Raw genomic sequence first — 20,824 nt, 5'->3', positions numbered from 1 at the left:
CCACTTGACGCAAATTAGGTTATTTCGGGGTTCAATTTTATTTCAATAATTCACTTGCGTGTAGCAGTCTAACCCTAACCCTGGCAGTGGGAGGAACAGGAAAAAACCCACAAAGTTGGACAGGTGACCAGGGAATCGAAACCACGCCAATTGACTCAATGACAGAGCTTGTGATCTAACGTGCTGAAATGAAATTTAATGTCCAAATTTTCTGCTCCCACTGGGCTAATGAAGACATACGCCATACTGTGGGTTACGAGGGGAATTTTGCCCGGACAGCTGTGCTACTGTTATGTCGAACTCAAACTGCCAAGGCATCTTCTACGTGCACGCCAATGTGTACATAGGACCTCAGTTTTTCATGCCATTCGAACGACTATACATTGTCCCTTGCCAGGCCCTCAATCTTGCACCACTGACACAGAGAATCCATGCTGGAAAATCCCAATGATCTTTCTTGGCCAACTCAGGGATGGAACATGGGACCTCCAGGTTAGTGAGCAAACATCTTACTCATTGAGCCACCATGTCTCCCCAACACATTAACCCATTCGACCATCCAACCCCCCCACTGTATGGAGTAAACCGATTTTCATTACTTCGATTGCAGCAGACATGAAGGGCATTAAACCCCATTTCATTTCATTTCATTTCTTGTTAAAAAATTCTACAGAAACCCATTTTAAATCAGTAATTCGTATTTTAAATTTCTTGCTAAAAAATTCTACAGAAACCCACTTTAAATTTAGTAATTCGTATTTTAAATTTGCTAGGAGTCAAATTTCGCTGACATGCATTTAAAACTAAATTGGGTGGAACCATGACACCATGTCACGGCAGATAGTTTGTTTATTCTTCTCGTTGTTTTAAAGAAATGAGTGGAATTACACATCCATTATATCACGCCCATTTGCCATGATTTTATCCAAATCATTTTAATAACTTTCATAACATTCCTGTTATTAGCCGATGTCTGGCATTCTGTGTGCAAGCAGATGTTTATCTGATTTGGGATGAAATATCACGGTCACATGGCCATGGTGAACCTCCACATGCCTACATGTTTTTTATTCATTTAAAATTTTAATTCAACTATTAGTTGAGTACAGGGGTCTAGAGATAAACTCAAGTTCTGCCAAAAATTCAGAGAGAAATGGGGTTTAACGTCCACTCAACACAAACTAGGTCATTTCGGGACTAACATATGGTTTAATTTTATTTCAATAATTCGCTTGCGTGTCGGGGTCTTTAGCAGAGGGAAGAAATCAGAGGACCCTTAAGAAAACCCACGAGGTTGGGCAGGCGACTCGACTCCCTGTCATGTACAACCAGGGAATAGAAACAAGGCCAGTTGACTTAATGACAAACCTTATGATGCAGCGTTCACACACTAACAATTCGGCCAACCAATCCCCCGGGCTGTAGAGGCAAGTATCGTTTGGCTAGGAGGGAGCTACATATCTACCAATTATGGAATCCCTCATTTCTAGATGTAAAACAGAGATGAAATTGCCTGGCAACCTACCTTATATTGTAGAGATTGGCCTTTAAATGCATCACTGGGTATGGTATAGTTAAAAAAGTGTCCAACATATGCTGTTGCATCAGGTATTCCCCACATTAACGAAACATCGCCTGTTAATTTCCCAGAATTCACAGCTACATCCACTATTTTGAGTAAATTATCGTTGCCAAGCGAATATCCTGGACAAACGAATAACAACACTAAAAATCCTATAATTGGTTTAAATAAATTGCACAAACGACACTTTTCCTGAGTGGCGACCATTTTGTCTTTTTTTTGGCGGGGTTACCAAGGCGTCTGTTTTGTAGAAACCTGGTATGATGCTCGATGGAATGAATGAAATAATTCACTGGAATGTTAGTCCATTACTTGTTGACTACTCCTGTTTAAACACTGCTTGTATACATCCTAAATTCTATAAGCCGAATTCTGAAATGAAAAAAAATAAATAAAAAAAATCAATAAACGATTGTTACTAATAGGTAAATCATGAACAAGAAGACATTTTGACGTCGGAATCAATCGATGGTTGAATAAAAAGACATTAGCAACAAATTACTTGTAGACAGTACGCTTCACTAAATGCTGATCCACTCATACTGCCTAATCTACTTTCGGTCCAAAGATCAGGTTGGTTTATTGCAACATTCCTCTCCATCCCAAAAAACTTTCAGACATTTCGCAACTTCTTACCCACTCCATTATTGATTAATTCAATTGAATACCAAAAGTTCGAAATGAACAAAGTTTCCATTTAGTTTTTGTAACGGAATCGATTAGTGCCCAATATAGTGCCATAATTATGATTTTTTCGTCTTCACAGGTTCACACTACCATCTATAATTCTCTTCTACGCTATTCACAGCTTTTATTACACAAAACAGGAGAACGGAATAACAAAACCGAGACATAACAATACACAAAGAATTGTCACTAAAACCATAATTAAAATCCAAAATGAAATGAAATGGGGTTTAACGTCCTACTGTTCTGCTCCTAACCTGGGCTAATGAAGACGGGCATACGCCATACAGTGTGCTATGAGGGAAATTTTGCCCAGGCAGCGGCATTATCGCCTACTCTTATATCGAATTCCAACTGCCAAGGGATCTTTTACGTGCATTCCAATGTATACACAGGAACTCAGTTTTTCGTCTCATTCGAAGGACTAGACAGCTGTCCTTGTCAGGCCTAATTAAAATCCAAGTCAATTTGCACTTTTGAAATCATGCGAGGTAGCGACCATTCCAGAGGATAGTTTTATGAAATAGACTTAAACATTCACAGGCTATAGTGAAGAGGGGCATATTATGTTCTTAGTGCATTTCTTTCTTTTTGGACAGCAGTCTTCCCAAGTACTTGTGGAATTCCAACTGCCAAGGAATCTTTTTTACTGCAGAAGATGTATAGGATATAGTAAACAGCGCCACCTAGGATTTTCGCTAAAATCTTTTTATGAGCCACTATATAATCCCATTGATTCTTCTGTTGACATTTTGAACTTGTTATCTTAATTAAATACCAAATAAGCAATTTGTGTATATAGTAAGCTTTGAGAAATGCATAGTTTAAGACATAAAAAATTCATCACTAATATTTGGGAGCTAGAAATTGACACAAAATGGGTCGCAACGTATATAATAATGTAATATGAATGTATATAAACTGATTTACATTCAATCGTTTCCGTTTTTACTCCAATTTCAAATCAGTTATGTTCGGCGAAATACACCAGAAATCTGAATAGAATGGCAATCTCTAGCGTCTGTTTATTCCAGCCAATTGTATTTACTGCACATGCTCTGCAGATAAGAATATGGCGTCACCATTTGACATGACTTGTGGAATATGTCTAGACTCGTTCTTTAAGTCCCTTGTTACAAATGGCGCTGAAACACATTATGGTACACAATTCGTATACCAATAGTAAAATGTTTATTTTGTCTTAAATATTAGATATCAGAAGTCCATATTTTCCCGGTAAGATCACAACATCAATGTTGATTTAAATAGACAAATAATTTGTGTTTTCAATGTGAAAGACTTTAGATGATATTGAGTTAGAAACTTAGCTACTTTAAAGCCTGTTGGAGTAGGCCTTAAGCATCATCAAACTTACCAACTATTTCATTTCTATATTAAATGTTTAAAACTAAATTCTTCATTATGATCTGTTTAATCAAACTGAGGAAGTTTAAAATAAATCTGGTTTTAAAAGGTTAATGTGAGTACGTGTTGACAAGCAGGTAAAGGTTGGCTTACATCATCTTAATTACAGGTGTGAAATCTTTCTAACGAGCATTTCTCACTCATTATATAACACTGTTCAAACACACCTTGATAGAATCAGTTAACAAGCACCACTCACTCATTCCATACATAAATTCTGTTAATAACAAGCAGCACTAGACAACAACGTTCATAGATCCTACAGGTAATTATTTTAACAGGGATAATTTCCTCATAACAGTGTTCAGAGATCCAACAGGTAATTTTTATAACAAGCATTTACATAACAAAGATTCATAGTGATACCTGTTGCCCACAAATAAAATATGTTAACGAGCACCACTCCCTTTTAACAGATCCTTAACAGACAAGTATGGCTCAAGTACAATAGTTCACCTCTTATATAATCCAATTAAAAGAAATAAATCAATAAGCTCATTATGCACTAACTCCTTCAAATATAAATCAACCGGTCCATAATATCATAACCATGTAATATACAACTTGTCAACCTGTCCATAATATCATAACCATTTAATATTCAACTTGTCAAACTGGAATTAATATTTTTAACTGTACCAAGTCCTTCTTCACGTTTATTAAAGTGCACTTTTGCTCCGGCTCCTCTCTGCTTTTTTTCACAGGAGTCATTAAAGACTCTTGCAAATTAGCTGAATCGCTCTCCTAAATATTGAGATTAATAAACTACTTTCAGTTTTTGTTTATTTTAAAACTACATGCATGTAAGGCAGTATCATCCATAAGAGAATATTAAACAAGACTAAAGCATAATTACAATTTGGCTCTTGCAATATAATGATAAGAGTTTATAACAGGAGCTTTTTGCTCCCGCACGATTTCATAAACGCAAAGGACTGTTGTACCTATCAGTTTTAACTTTGTGTTGAACACTTATCTCTTTACAATAGAAACACAGAAAAAAAGATAAATCTGTTCCTTCCAAATTGACAGTCATTCGGATGAAATTATGCAGTGCCTGACAAATCCCGAGTTTGTTCCTGAAGATGTCTGTGACTAGTGCCTTACTTCCACGCTACGTTATAAGAGATGTTATGAGTATAAGTGGTATGAAATTTTCCAAAAGAGATAAAAAGAACACCCTACCTAATAAAACACAATGTTCGTTCACCTATTACAAATCATACTTTTCTGCTTTCAAAAACTTCCGTCAATTCAATCACACTAGACACAAAAAACTTATAATTTGTAAAAATTCTTTAAACTCTTTCATAACCATAAGCTTAATCCATTACACGCTTGGATTTCTCCAGAATTACTAAAACACATACCTTGTTTCAAATCCATCAAATGACTCATCACATTGCATAAACATATTTTCAAATAAAAAAAAATATCGAGAGTCTAGTCAAACTGCGCCTGTAGGCATCTTCACTATACTTGCTGATATATATATTAACGTCATTATCTTTAAATTAGACGGTCTGTTTTATTTCATATCACATCTAATAATATAAACGCAATAATCGTCGCAATAATCGACGTTTGTATTTTTTCAAATATTATCTAAATTTTTTTACAGCTTAAAGATGCATTATGTAAGAGCTAAATTTGCCATTTGCAAAGTTTTTATTTGGGTTTCTAATCGTATGAACTATTATTTAGACATTTATTCACATGAGAAGCCCATAATCAACTCTCTAGACCATTGGATGGCAGGGATTTAAATCAATTAGGTTTAATTATTCAACAATAAAACAAATAATTAAGACTAATTGTTAATGTTGCCGATGACCCTCCATTAAAGTGCTACACTTAGTAATGTTGCCGATGCTCTTATTACATGACCCTCCATTAAAGTGCTACACTTGGTAATCAATCAGATTAAAAAGAGACCCATCAACAGGACATCCTGAGGTCTCATAAAACAGGGTTTCCCCCAAGACATCCTGAGGTCCCTAAACAGGGTTTCCCCAAGACACACTGAGGTCTCATAAAACAGGGTTTCCTCAAGAAACATAACGGTCTCACAAAACAGTATTTCCTTGAGAAACACTGAGGTCTCACAAAAACAGGGTTCCCTCGAAAAACACTGGTCCCACAAAACAGTATTTCCTTGAGAAACACTGAGGTCTCACAAAAACAGGGTTCCCTCGAGATACCCTGAAGTCTCACAAAACAGGGTTTCCTCGAAAAACACTGGTCCCACAAAACAGGGTTTCCTCAAGAAACACTGAGGTCTCATAAACCAGGGTTTCTCCACGATACCCTGAGGTCTCATAAAACAGGGTTTCACCCTCAGGTAATGTGACTTTATATCAAAGATTGTGTTCCAGTGATCAATCAACGCAGGTGTCAAATATACCCAGATACAATCAATCTACACTAACAAATTTCCATGAGTAGCTTCAAATCTTTTAACAGTTATAATCAATCTACTACACCCAAAGACAGATCCTGGAGGATATGGTTGTAGTGCTCCACTGTGACAATTATCCTCTTCTCACAAGACAGGTATAATCAATCAACTACACCCAACATAATCAATTTTTAACATTTCCTCATGTGACAAAGAACAGATAAGTTAAATGAAATGGGTTTTAACATCATACTTTTCTGCCTGCACGAATGAACCGTGATAATGAAGACAGGCCGATAAGTTAAACCCATCATAGATCTTACTGAAGTTCAAAAATCACCATACTAGCTAGTTTAATGCAAATACATCAAATGGATAATTTGGAGAGAGAGAGAGAGAGAGAGAGAGAGTCTAACGCAAATACATCAAATGGATAATTTGGAGAAAGAGAGAGAGAGAGAGAGAGTCTAACGCAAATACATCAAATTGATAATTTGGAGGGAGGGAGAGAGAGAGATTAAGGTCCACTTCACACAAACTAGGTCATTTCGGGACGAATGGATAATTTGGAAGCTCAATTCTGATCATAATTGAATGTTGTTAGCATGGCAGACGACTTTTGATAGATGTTACCTCCACACACCTGACAGACTTGAGTGATCAATCGGGCGTCATCAATAAACTTTAAAATAAAATATGCAATTTACAATATATTCCCTGTAACGACTTTACCTGCCCTAAAGATACAAGTAGACCTAGAAGATCAACTTTTAACACTTTTTTATCTTTTCATTTCTTTAACGCTATTTTTTTTTTATCTTTTTAAGTCAGAGATGTATAAATGTTTCACCCATTCATATTTAATTTTAAATATTTAATTTCAATTGATTGATTTGTAGAACTCAAAACTAACAATGATAAATTTTCTTACTGTTTCTTTTTATTAAAAAAAAGTCGAATTCTGAAAAATATTTGGAACGTAACTTTGGTAGAGTTAATGTCTAGCGCATTTTGCAAAGAGAACTTTCTACTTCGAGACTATATCTCTGCTCTAAATGGCTGCCATATCCATGAATTAGTACACTGTTTTGTAATGCGGTCTTACTCCGGTTCATATCTGTTATACACAAAAAGACTAATCAAACCTTTTCAATTTTATTAAATGAAAGCAGAGTGTTTTCGACTAAAAAATCGTTGATTTAGGACTTAAACTGTCAGTCAACTAGCTAAGTGTCTGTTCTCAAGTTGAACTAATTGTAGACGACAGCGTACGTTTAGTATGTGTGTTGCGCAGATGAGAAGTGGTCTACTACTCATGTGTAATATTGTAGTTAATCAGTAGCAATTATTGTAAGTTGTGAACCATTCCTATAATCATGTATAATCATGTTGGATACAACTTTATATTAATGATATCTGGGAACCAGACTTAGGCAGATTCAATGTGTGTAGTGCTATCAATATAAATTATGCCAAGAGTAAGTTATATAGTATTCATCCTAATACTAATTCAATGTTAATGATATGTAAATGATATGTAAATTAGGAGTGTATATGCAGTGATAATTATAGATGACTATAAGTATATGAACTTTACAATACAGTTCTATGTCTATATTGGGTTGACGAATGGTTAGCATGTGCATGCTGTATCATAAGGTCTGTCAATGAGTCAACTGGTGTGGTTTCGATTCCCTGGTTGTACGTGACAAGGAGTAGAGTCCTTCGGTTTCCTCCCACTACTAAAAAACCCTAAGCGCAAGTGAATTATTGAAATAAAATAGAACCATACGGTAGTCCCGAAATGACCAAGTTTGTGTCGAGTGGACGTTAAACCCCATTTCTCTCTCTATATATATTATCCATACTTTTATTTTAGTTTTGGTTTATGTTTTTATTTAATATTATGGTAAGGACTATATCTCTTGCACAGTGAACCATTTACCGTCTAGATCTGGTCGAAATTATGTCATTGGTGGAATTTATATCATTGTTGTTGCAATAGTTCTAATATCGAAGAAACTTGTAAAAATCATATTGTCATGTTTCATGCTAATATATTTATCGTAAATGTATCCAACATTTATAGGCCTCAAATGAAAATCAAATTATTAAATGACTGAACTATTAAAATCTTGAGCATCCAATGGCATCTAGAGTTGATCATGGTCTTGTCATATTAATAAATGTTTAATTAATAATTTAGATAACATTTCAGGTCTAAAGAAAGACCTGCAATAGGCAGATTTAGCTCTTGAATAATGTCTCTTTAATACATACATATATCTGTACTGGTATATATATAGCAGGTTTAAGTAAGATGAAATCAATAATACACAGCGGCATGGAATCTGACAGCACATGTAATACAGCAGTCTTATTTTACTGATAACACACTCACTCAACATAACTAGAATATTCCTCTATCTATATATACAGGTCTAAAAATACTTTTACTACACAATATTAACCAGTACAATATATATACCATACTTTCTGGATATATGTACAATCTACTACAGCATTCAAATGAAAAGGGGGTTTAACGTCCTACTGTTATGCTCCAACTGGGTTAATGAAGACGGCATATGTCATAGGGAGAGAGAGAGAGAAATGGGGTTTAACGTCCACTCGACACAAACTAGGTCATTTCGGGACTAACATATGGTTTAATTTTTTATTTCAATAATTCTCTTGCAAGTAGAAGTCTTTAGCAGTGGGCGGAAACCGGAGGACCCGGAGAAAACCCACGAGGTTGGACAGGCATAGGTCATAGGGGCTTAACGTTCTAATGTTCTTCTCCAATTGGGCTAATAAAGACGGGCATACGCCATACAGTGTAAATTTTGCCTGGACAGCAGCGCTATGGCCTACTCTTATATGTAATTCCACCTGCCAAGGGATCTTTTATGTGCACGCCAATGTGTACACAGGACCTCAGTTTTTTGTCCCATCTGAACGACTAGGCAGCTGTTCTTCTCAGGCCCTCCTACTACAGTATTGAAATAAAGACTGGAAATAATGCACAGTTCCTCTGGTGTCTTGTCAATTCGTTAGCACCTGGTAATAATGCACAAATTCAGGCTGTCAGACACAGTTACTTAGCATATTCGAAAAGTAATATGGGTATTCGATGTAAATACTAATAAAACCTGTATCTTGAACTGTGTAATTACACTCAACAATGGTCCATTCCAATGATTCCTGATACAACTAATCAACTTTTACAAATACCAGTACATCTTTTATTCACTGTCTCTCTAAGCATCAACGCTACTAAAGAACTGTAGATTTGTATTTTCAGGAAGATGATTTTAATCCGTCATGAAGCTCAATATGTCTTAATTCCCTACTTACACAGTACTCAGTGTATGAACTGAAAATGAAACCCTGTCCGCTACATCAATGATTTCAGGAAGATGATTTTAATCCATCATGAAGCTCAGTTAGTCTTAATTTCTTACTTACTCATGAATACTCACTGTATGAACTGAAAATAAAACCCCATGCTCTACACATACACAGAGAGCTTGGCTTAAAAAGCAACAAATCCTGGTAGAATTACGGTACCGATACTTTAAATTCCTGCAAATCTGTGATAAAACATGAAAGCCTACTTAAATCACATGGAACATAATGTTTTCTGGTTTTCTTCTCTACAAGATTTGTGAGTACAAATACATGTTTGGCGCAGATTTTTACCTTAGATAATAAAACAATCATTACTCCCCTGATTCACATCTCTATAATGATTACTCTAGAAACTCTCTAACCTTTAGAAACAATAAACAGTCTACAATAGAGGGTGGAACAATTTTGGCATCTTAAGCGTTTCTCACATCCAACGCGTATCAGGCATGACGTCCGTTAGCAGTTGTTTTACCAGCAATAAAAAGAAAAGAGAACGATTTGTCATGGTAACCTGCGCAGGGAATTATGGGTTAAATGCCTGCCATTCTATAGAATCTGATTAGTGGTGAACAGATGAAAGGGATGAAGTCAGACTGATTCTATAAAATCATTTTGCCCATAGGCCAATACATATATAATGTATGTGGTTTCTACTTGCTGACAGCCATAGGCAAATTGCAGTAAAAATAAATTTTTGTTAGTTCCATTTAAGTTTCTGATCAATGTTAACATCCCCAAAACTACAATTTCGTTAAGCTTGTTGTTAGAAATCTTTTGGGTTTCTGCTTGCTTATAGCCATAGGCAAGTCGCATAAAAAAACACAATTTTTGGTTAGTTTCATTTAAGTTTCTGATCCCCAAAACTACTATAATGGAAACAAAATATGCTGAAAATTTCAGTCAAATTGCTTTACATTATACAATCCATTCAATTTTAGGCTAGTCTCAGTCGTCATTGACATATTATTATGATAACAAAAAAAGTCTCAATTATCCATTTTTACGTTAAATTATCCATCACAAAATGTATTCAAATCCACTAAATATTGCAGGCTAACTATGGCATCAGCAGTTGATTATAGTCTGGATAAGTTAATTAATGACAAATTAATAATTTAGATAACAATTCAGGCAGCTTTGACCCTTGCCTGTTTAAAGATGTCCAAAAGCACGCAAATATCCAATTTTAGTTTAGTCGTAGTTTGAAGGACCATTAAGCCAATATGAGAAATATTGTTTAAGGGTTGTTTTTGTCTGGTTGAAAGATGAAAGGGAAATCGTGAGGAGATAGTACTATGAAATAACCCAACCAACCTACAACCAAATATCACATCCAGATGTTTTTTACTCTGATTATTTGGTTTAGTGGGAGGTGTAACAAGATACATGTAATGAGAATATTTCTATTTATAAACCGTAAGATATGAAAATATGACTTAGATGATCTGGTATTTCATATGCCCCCCCCCCCCACCACCCCCATCCCAACAAGTAAGCTGAGAAATAGTGAGGGGAGAGAAAGAGAAATGTGTTTTAAAATCCACTTGACATAAACTAGGTCATTTCGGGACTAACACATGGTTCAATTTTATTTCAATAATTAGCTTGCCCGTAGGGCTCTATAGTAGTGGGAATCGAAACCATGCCAGGTGACTAACCATGCGGCCATCCAACCCCTCTGAAAAATGGTGAGGAGTCTTTTAAAAGGTCATCTCTGGTAGTCAATTATCCTCTAAAAAGTAGAGGGGAGTGATATAATGCGTGCCCTTTACACAAGTGACGTAGTTTCAACCCAAAGCTTGTGGGGTTGCCTGCCTAACTCTGTGCCTTTTCTCTGGGTGCTTCAGTTTACTCCCACTGCTAAAGACCCCTACGCACCAATGATTTTTTGAAATAAAATTATATGTTAGTTCTGAAATAATGATCTAGTTTTTGTCGCCCCTTTCTAAAAAAAAACACAGCACATCTGGAATGATCTTCCATGACACAGCTGTGTAAATGGAAGGTTCACTGGTTTTTAATAGAAGGTTCACAGGTTTTTAAAACATTGAAAACCCATCTTTCCACCAAATATTTGTGCTAAAACAAGATAAACATTTTTTAACGCACTTAAAAATTACTTCTGGTAAGTTTATACCATAGAGTGTTAGAACAAACTGGTAACCGATCCTAAAATCTTTTCCAAAAATTTGTTGAAATCAGTCACAATTCCAATATGAGTTCTTGACATTTGAAGTTTATGTTAGTTTCTATGCGGCCATATTTATGCATAAAAGTTCATAAGAATAAGAAATCGGATTACAAGCAAGTCACAATTCAGTTTAACAGTTATTTTTCTCGATTAGAGGAGAGAGATAGAGAGAGAAATGGGATGCGCTTAGAAACACTTCACGTGTAATGAAGCGCTATATAAATCGAACAATAATAATAATAATTTAACATCCACTCGACACAAACTAGGTCATTTTGGCACTAACACATAGACCTGGTTCACTTTTATTTCAATAATTCACTTGCGCATAGGGGTCTTTAGCAGTGGGTGGAATCCAGAGGACCCGGAGAAAACCCACGAGGTTGACTCAATGACAGACCTTATGATACAGCGTGCATATGCTAACCATTCGGCTATCCAACACCCTCTTTTCCTGACTAGAATGTAATAAGAAACTTATGCACTGTTTTTCTGGGGTCCTATCACTGTAACCCAGGTATTATTTAATCTTGTATATCTAGCACTAAATTCTTTCACATTCGTTTAATATCAAATCTTTGTTTAAAAATTTTGCCCGGGCAGCGGCGCTACGGCCTACTCTTATATCGAATTCCAACTGCCAAGGGATCTTTTACGTGCACGTCAATGTGTACACGGGACCTCGGTTTTTCGTCCCATCCGAACAACTAGACAGCTGTCCTTGTCAGGCCCTCCGTCCTGCATCACTGACAAGGGGAAACCACGCCGGAAAATCGTGATGAACTTTCTCGGCCAATGAGGGATCGAACACCCGACCTCCAGGCTAGCGAGCCAGCGTCTTACCCACTTAGCCACGTGATCCCCGGCCAATGAACAAGCTACATCCTTAAAATAATACTGTTTAACTTTTCTCGTATAAGGCCGCTAGTTTAAAGTGGTAGCCCTTTAAACATGTGATCTACTTCTAGGGTTAATTATGGTTTATTTCTTTATGTATGTTTTCAAATTTAATTAAAATTCTGTTTCATGCCATTAAAATTTAATTTGCTATAGATGTTGTGTAACTATGTTGTCATGGAAACAATGAAACTAGTGTGATATCGTTCAGCGTTTCCATGGCTAAGTGAAAATTAATAATAAGCCATTTGTATTTAAAGGATAAGAAATCACAAGAACTTATTTCACATTTCCCATAAGATGATAATGTGAAGAACAATAAGTTGTTTGTTTCAATAGACTGTTAGAAAATGGGACAAAATATCGTTCAGTTTAAAACAATCAAAAACGTATTAAAATGCTTGTTAATGGCAACCATAAAATATGCATTAACTTAGAGCTAAATCTGTCTACTGCAGGTCTGTCTTTTGGCTTCAAATGTTACATAAATTATTATTTAGACATATTTTATATTCACATGCCTACGAGTGTATAGGACCTTGGTCAATCTGATTAAAACACAGATCCTATTTCGTTTGGTTTTTTATAGTTCAAAATTTCGTTTTACTTGTATTTACTACACTAGGATCTGGAAGAGTTGTTATATAACCATATAACCCACTAGAAACATCAACGCTGATTGGTTCATCAAATGTCTTATGTCACAAGGTCAAAAGCCGTTCGTATGACCCCTGACGCAACCTCCCACTAAAACCAGTCAGATCTTCACGTAGTAGACGCCATCGAATTATAAAAATAAGAAACGAAATATAGATCTGTATTTTAATCAGACTGGACCTTGGTTTTTATCCCATTTAAACAACTAGACCCAATTTCTTGTCAGACACACCGGTTCAGCAGCCTTGACAAGGGAAAACCATGATAAAATATCCTGAGCTTCAGCTAACACTGAGATCAAACCCAGAACCTCCTAGTTAGCGTGCCAGCCCCATACTCCCTGTGCCACAAGACAGGACTAACATATGGTTCAATTTTATTTTAATAATTAACTTGCACGTATTGGTCTTTATCAGTGGGAGGAAACTGGAGGACCCGGAGAAATCCCATGAAGTTGAACGGGCGATCCTACTCCTTGTCACATACAAGCGGGGAATCGAAACCGCACCCGTTGACCCAATGACATAATACAACACAAACTAACCATCAAGCCATCCAACCCACCATAGAGCCGGATAAAGGCATTGGTATCACATATTGCAGTCTAGCAGCATGGATCAGCCGAACACCCTCCACCCCACACCCATATAGGTAATGAGGATACAGGGATACATTCAAGTGTATATACGGAAGATACGAATAAAATGATTTTGTTAAAGATTTTTATGTGTATTAAAATCAGGAAGCACCAAGTAATTATAACTTTAGTTTGGGTGGATCATGGTTGTAATTCTCTTTTTATTTCTCTAAACAATTATAATCTAAAGTATAATTATAATCTATTTTCAAGTGTTCTATTATTTTGAGTTTTTTTAAATGCAGATGTTTTAGTGGATGATAAGTACTACGATGGGTATAGGATAAGGGCGGATATATTCATTAATACAAAGTTAGATTCTTCATACAAAGTATAGGTTCTTTATTGTTTTTTTTAAATACGGAAGATGTTTTAGTGGATGATAAGTACTACGATGGATATGGGGTGAGAGGGCGGATATATTCATTTATACAAAGTTAGGTAATTAAAGAGATCTTCCTGTGTGATTTGATGATATATTTGTACTAAAAACATATTCAAATTAATTAATCTATAAAAAATTTGCTTCAAATCCCTCTCAAAATCCCAAGATATAAAAAAATCAATTTTTTGATGGAGGGAGGACATATTTTCAGAATATATTTGTTGTTACTTACTATGTCCATTTGCCATACATATTGAAGGGTCTTTTGTACATTTAAAACCCTCAATGTTCCCCATCTAACCATTTGATCAAGTTAAGCTGGCGGACAATAAGCTGTTGGGTTGCCAGTTAGTGATACCGTGATATTTTTGCCCAGTGCTTTCCTCATGGATGTTTTTCTAGTAAGATTGGGCGTCTCTACTCTCCATTTATACCAAATTTGCCATTCTTTTATTGGAAATAACCACCCGATAAATACTTTCATAAGAATGTATCTTTAATACAATGAAATGAAATGAAATGGGGTTTAACGTCCTACTGTTCTGCTCCTATACTGGGCTAAAGAAGACGGGCATACACCATACAGTGTGATATGAGGGAAATTTTGCCCGGGCAGCGGCACTATCGCCTACACTTATATCGAATTCCAACTGCCAGGGGATCTTTTACATGCATTCCAATATATAAACGGGACCTCGGTTTTTCGTATCAACCGAAGAACTAGACAGCTGTCCTTGTCAGTTATCTTTAATACAAAGTTAGATCATTAAAAAAAAGATTTTGCAATTTTTGACACGTTGGTTGATTTTGCACATATTGTTAAATAAATTTAATATAATCCATTTGCATATCATGAATTTCATACAAATATTTCATTGATCCGGTTCGTAATAGATTTGTTTAAATGATGCAAGTTTTAAAATGGTGGGTGTCTTGTCCATTGTCAGATTCAAACTTTTATATACAACATGGACCCCCTCCCCCCCCTCCCAAACCCCACCCCCCAAAAAAACATGAACTTATCAAGCTAAAGATATCTAAACTAAACTATATGCACAATAAGATTAATTTTAAAAATCACAAATCCTTCTGCAATCCTTAACGACCTATTTGAGGATTTACGTCAATAATTTTAAGGTAATCTAAATTGAGAAAAGTTGCAGACCTTTTGAAATAAAGCTTGTATCATTAAAATCCACCCCGACTTCTTTTATCCTAAGACACAAGAACAACTACAGATTGGATTTGTCAGTAAAACTGGAGATCGAGTTAAAAAGCCAGCTCACACTTCGTCCAATAATAATATAGTGATCAAGTCTGCAGCTGTTACCGTGGCGCTGCGTCTAACATTATTTCTAATACATCATATAAACTGATGATGACTCACTTTGTACTTTTCATTCAAACATCCAAATTACTGGCATAACACAAGTTGTGATTACCGTATGGCTCGGCAGGAGCTGATGTGTCGTCGTAATACTCTATTCCATTTTGTTTAATATTACTTTGGAAACACAGTGAGAATAAAAGAACTCAACAATACGCCATCAGGAATTAGTTCTCAGTGGATCCTACTCCCTTGTCGTCGGGGACCACAGTGGATCCTGCTCTATTGTCGACAGGGGCCACAGTGGAATCTACTATATTGTCGACAGGGGCCACAGTGGATCCTACTCCATTGTCAGCGGGGGCCACAGTGGATCCTACTCCATTGTCGACGGGAGTCACAGTGGCTAAGGGAATAAGGCGCTGGATAGCTAATCAGACAGACTTGTGTTCGCGCCCAGTGTTGGCTCAAGAAAGTTGTACTTACAGTGTTCGCCTTGTCTGTGGTGCAGGACCTAGGCAATATGTCCCTCACAGCACACTGTATGGCGTAAGCCAATCTTCATTAGCCCAGTCGTTGCAGAAAAGTAGTATATTAAACACCATTTCATTTCATTTTCTATTGTTTGTTCTGTCTGGTTAATAGTGTGCAGTTATCCGACAGTGGCTATTAACTAACCAATAACATTTTCTTTACATTACAAGATCACTTACAAATTTGTTCTCTTGTTTGTTAAAATTCTGACTTGACCTCGACTTGTACAAACTATTCGTACCCGTTTCTATAAATATATACCGTCTTCATGCTTCAATGATTTTATATATTATATAGGTATTAATAGTATTGAGTAGATATTATAGCTGTATATGTATATATAATAGTTTTATTATTAACTGTAAAGGTTTTAAATACATCAGATATCTATCAAATATATACTGATGTGGCACATACATCTGAGAGAGAGAAATGGGGTTTAACGTCCACTCGACACAAACTAGGTAATTTTATTTCAATAATTCGCTGGCAAGTAGGGGTCTTTAGCAGTGGGAGGAGACTGGAGGACCCGGAGAAAACCCACGAGGTTGGACAGGCGACCCTACTCCTTGTCATGTACAACCGAGGAATCGAACCACGCCAGTTGACTCAATGACAGGCCTTATGATACAGCGCGCACCTGCTAACCATTTGGCCATCCAACCCCCCAAGAGAGAGAGAGAGGAGAGAGAGAGAGATTTAACCTTCACTCACACAAACTAGGTCATTTCAGGACTAACATATTTTTCAATCTTATTTAAAAGTAGTGTGGTAAACTTCTATTTCATTACACTTTCATATCTAATAACTATGTGACACAGGATCTGTTTTGTCTACACTAATAGTAAGTGAAGGAGGACTGCACCACACACAATTACACAAAACAAAACTACGGACAAGACACAGTACGCAGAAATCACAAACAAAGATACATATCAGATTAAGTGAATGGATCCGGGGACTATAAGCGTCCACTGCGTTGTACCGGGCCTGTAGTGATACAGACTTCACTCAAATTTGAAAACGATCAGGAAATAAAACCCAGAGAAACCATTGTGTAATGCCAGCATGAGTCATGATCTGCTATATGTTACAAGAAATATGAATGTAAGCATACTGAAGTAACAAATTACCTAACAAGTTACCATATCGGTATGGTCTATGTTATAGTGAGAAACATTTTAAAGATACGTATGGGAGATTCGATAAAGAGTTGGCAGTTCTCACTACTAGATAATGCAAAGGCAATTTCTTTCAAATTGACCCACTATGAACCGAGAACTAAAGTCAGTTCAATAAACAGCATAGTCTCGATTATCCATTTAATCGTTAAATCGTGAAGGAATGTTATGCAGTAAATCGGCTCATAATCCAGTAAAGATCGCAGGCTAGCGATGCCATCAAGAGTTGATTATGGTCTGGATAGGTTAATTAATGTCTAATTAATAATTTAGATAACATTTCAGGCCTAAAGAAAGGCCTGCAATAGACGGATTTAGCTCTTGCATAATGAATGTTTAAAACATTATTGTATAAAAATGACTTGTTCTAATGAGAGCTCTTACATCAGGATGATTATGTACTAAAACCTACGAGGAAAGAAGATAAACTAGTAATACGTGTGATGTAGAAGGTTAAATAAAGTCTAACATAGGTTTAATATATTCTGTAGACGGATAAAAACAAGTTGTCAACAAATAAACAAACAAAACAACTAACCATTACACTGTTGTATCATCTAGACTAGTCTTAGGTTGTATGTCTACACTGTCACTCAATACATACATATACTCATTGAGAGAAGAGAAGAGAGAGAGAGAGAGAGAGAGAGAGAGAGAGAGTTTAACCTCAACTAGACACAAGCTAGGTCATTTTGGGACTAACATATGATTTAATTTTATTTCAATAATTCGCTTGCACTAGATCATTTTGTGACTAACATATATGAAGGAGAGGTATTAATTCCAACTAGATCATTTTGTGACTAACATATGAGGGAGAGGTATTAATTCCAACTAGGTCATTTTGTGACTAACATATGAGGGAAAGGTATTAATACCAATTAGGTCATATTGGGACTAACATATGGTGTTTTATTGTGGGTGAACACAAGAAGATCAAGAGAAAACCCATGAGATTAGACAGCCACATATAACAAGCTTACGATCTACAGTGTCCTAATTGGTGTAATACTAGTCAGTGTATTAACAATCAGGCATAGATATATTTTATTTCCACTGATTACCTTCAGTGCTTTGATGTTGATAATAAAACTGTTTTGTAACTAAGCCCTTCGATTTATTGTTATCTGGTCCAATGATTAGATATAATTTAGATAAATCGGCCACAATACTAAGAATCAATTTATCTTTTATACATGAAAGGGAGTTTAACGGCCTACTATTCTATTCCAACTGGGTTAATGAAGACGGGCAAACGCCATACAGTGTGCTATGAGGGAAATTTGACTACAGCCTACTCTTATAATCAAATTTTGGTGGGTGATTGGATGTCTGAATGGTTAGCATGTGCGTTTTGTATCATAAGGCCTGTCATTGAGTCAACTGGCATGGTTTCGATTCCCTGGTTGTACGTGACAAGGAGAAGGGTCGCCTGTCCAACCTCGTGGATTTTATCTGGGTCCTACAACTGCTAAAGACCCCTGAGGTCCTGTGTACACATTGATGTTTCTGTAAAACAACCCTTGGTGTTTGGAATTAGAAAACGAATAGGCGTAAATGAGGCTGAACAGGCATTCCACACTGCATGGCTGGCATATACCTGTATTCATTAGCCCAGTTGATACACAAACGTAGGACATTAAACCTTCATGTTATTTCCGTCATAAGTATGGAAGACATCTGTACCAAGATAAAATAGGTTATAAAACACTCAACCTTCAAAAACAACAAAGTAAGAGAAATTATTTCTAGAGAGGAAATAAAACTATGAATTAAATCAACAGTGGACAACATGTGATATCTAGCATGTAGGATTTTATACCCGCATGTGCTTGACATGTCTACAATAACAACCTCCATACTGGTTAAATAACATATACCACATCTACAGATGCTGTGCATTCAATGGATTATTCCAACCAGAATCTTTACTAGACAAAACTGATACGAAATGAAATGGGGTTCAACATCCTATTGTTCTCCTGGAAGCCATGGTGGCTAAGAGGGTAGGACGCTGGCTCGCTAGCCTGGAGGTCGCAGGTTTGCTCGCGGTGATGGTCGGAATTTTTTGATGTGGCTTCCCATTCTAGTCATTTGGATGGGACAAAAAACCAAAGTCCTGTGTACTTATTGGTGTGCACCTAAAAGATCCATTGGCAGTTGGAATTCGATATAAGAGTAGGTCTTAGCGCTGTGGTCAGGTCAAAATTTCCCTTATAGCACACTGTATGGCTTAATGATAGACCTTGTGATTAAACGCGCATGCGTTTACCATTCGGTCACCCAACCCCCACAAGAAATCTCACCACCATAACAGAAATAGTACCGTATGTATTCAACCAGAGAATATGAACGTGCATGTGTGCTTGCTATAAACATATATAAACACATGAGTATATAAACACATGAGTATACTACCAGTACCTATATAAACACATGAGTATACTACCAGTACCTATATGTGTTTTATGTTAAATCTCTAGAATTAGTCTACCATAAGAAATTTCATCAATGTTTCATTGCTAGACAAACAATATTTGACCCTGGAATGAACGTGCATGTGTGCTTTAAATATAAACATATATAAACACATGAGTATAGTACCGGTACCGTTACATGGTTTGTGTTAAATCTCAGGGATTAGTCTACCATAAGAGAGAGAGAGAGAAATGGGGTTTAACGTCCACTCGACACAAACTAGGTCATTTCGGGACTAACACATGGTTATAATTTTATTTCAATAATTTGCTTGCGCGTAGGGGTCTTTAGCAGTGGGAGGAAACCGGAGGACCCGGAGAAAACCCACGAGGTTGGATAGGCGACCCTACTCCTTGTCACATACAACCGGGGATTCGAAACCACGCCAATTGACTCAATGACAGGCCTTATGATACAGCACGTGCGTGCTAACCATTCGGCCATCCAACCCCCCTCTACCATAAGAAATCTCACCAATGTTTTATATATTATTAGACAGACCGTGGAATGAACGTGCATATGTGCTTTCAATAAACATACCTACCTTTATCATGCTATATATACCTGTTAAACAACTCCAGGTTGTACTATAGACAGTAATCTGGGATCAATATCAAGGTGATGTACCTAATGAACTGATGTACTAACAGATCTACTATAGACAAGAGATAGACCCAGCAGGATATAACATGTTTTACCAACTGACCATAACACTCATCTACTATATCAACAACACATTCACTACCTTAACATCTTTAAATAAACAAAGAGGGGGGAGTAACGTCCACTCGACACAATCTAGTTAATTTTGGGACTAACATATGGTTCAATTTTATTTTAGTAATTCGCGTGCAGTGGAAGGAAACTGGAGGACCCGGAGAAAACCCACGAGGTTGGACAGGCTGTATCACCTTTTTAACAAATAAATATAACCAACAAGGTTTAATGGATTCTTGGTCTCAATACTTCCATTATTCCGAGACTTTCATCTAGGAATATTTTTGAAGCATACACTCTATGATGTTATAACAATG

General features: G+C 36.4%; 1 protein-coding gene across 8 annotated transcripts in view; it reads right to left on the bottom strand.

Annotated features, from left to right (window-relative positions):
- The window catches only part of LOC126827520 (dystroglycan 1), a 108,924-nt gene that overhangs the window by 8,305 nt on the left and 79,795 nt on the right, over window positions 1–20,824 (bottom strand). For 6 of the 8 annotated variants that reach the window (XM_050556947.2, XM_050556950.2, XM_050556949.2 and 3 more), the window contains one exon: window positions 1,526–1,954. In XM_050556947.2, the coding sequence (XP_050412904.1) occupies window positions 1,526–1,789 (264 nt within the window). In that variant the 5' untranslated portion in view covers window positions 1,790–1,954. Of the gene's footprint in view, window positions 1–1,525; window positions 1,955–9,794; window positions 9,816–15,435; window positions 15,560–20,824 lie in introns of those variants that run through there. The other 2 variants (XM_050556953.2, XM_050556955.2) reach the window with 2 other exon arrangements.

The sequence above is a fragment of the Patella vulgata genome, chromosome 7, assembly GCF_932274485.2.
Source record: "Patella vulgata chromosome 7, xgPatVulg1.2, whole genome shotgun sequence".
Taxonomy (NCBI): Eukaryota; Metazoa; Mollusca; class Gastropoda; family Patellidae; genus Patella; species Patella vulgata.
The sequence above is the reverse complement of the archived record's forward strand: the minus strand, read 5'-3'. Positions and strand labels throughout refer to the sequence as shown.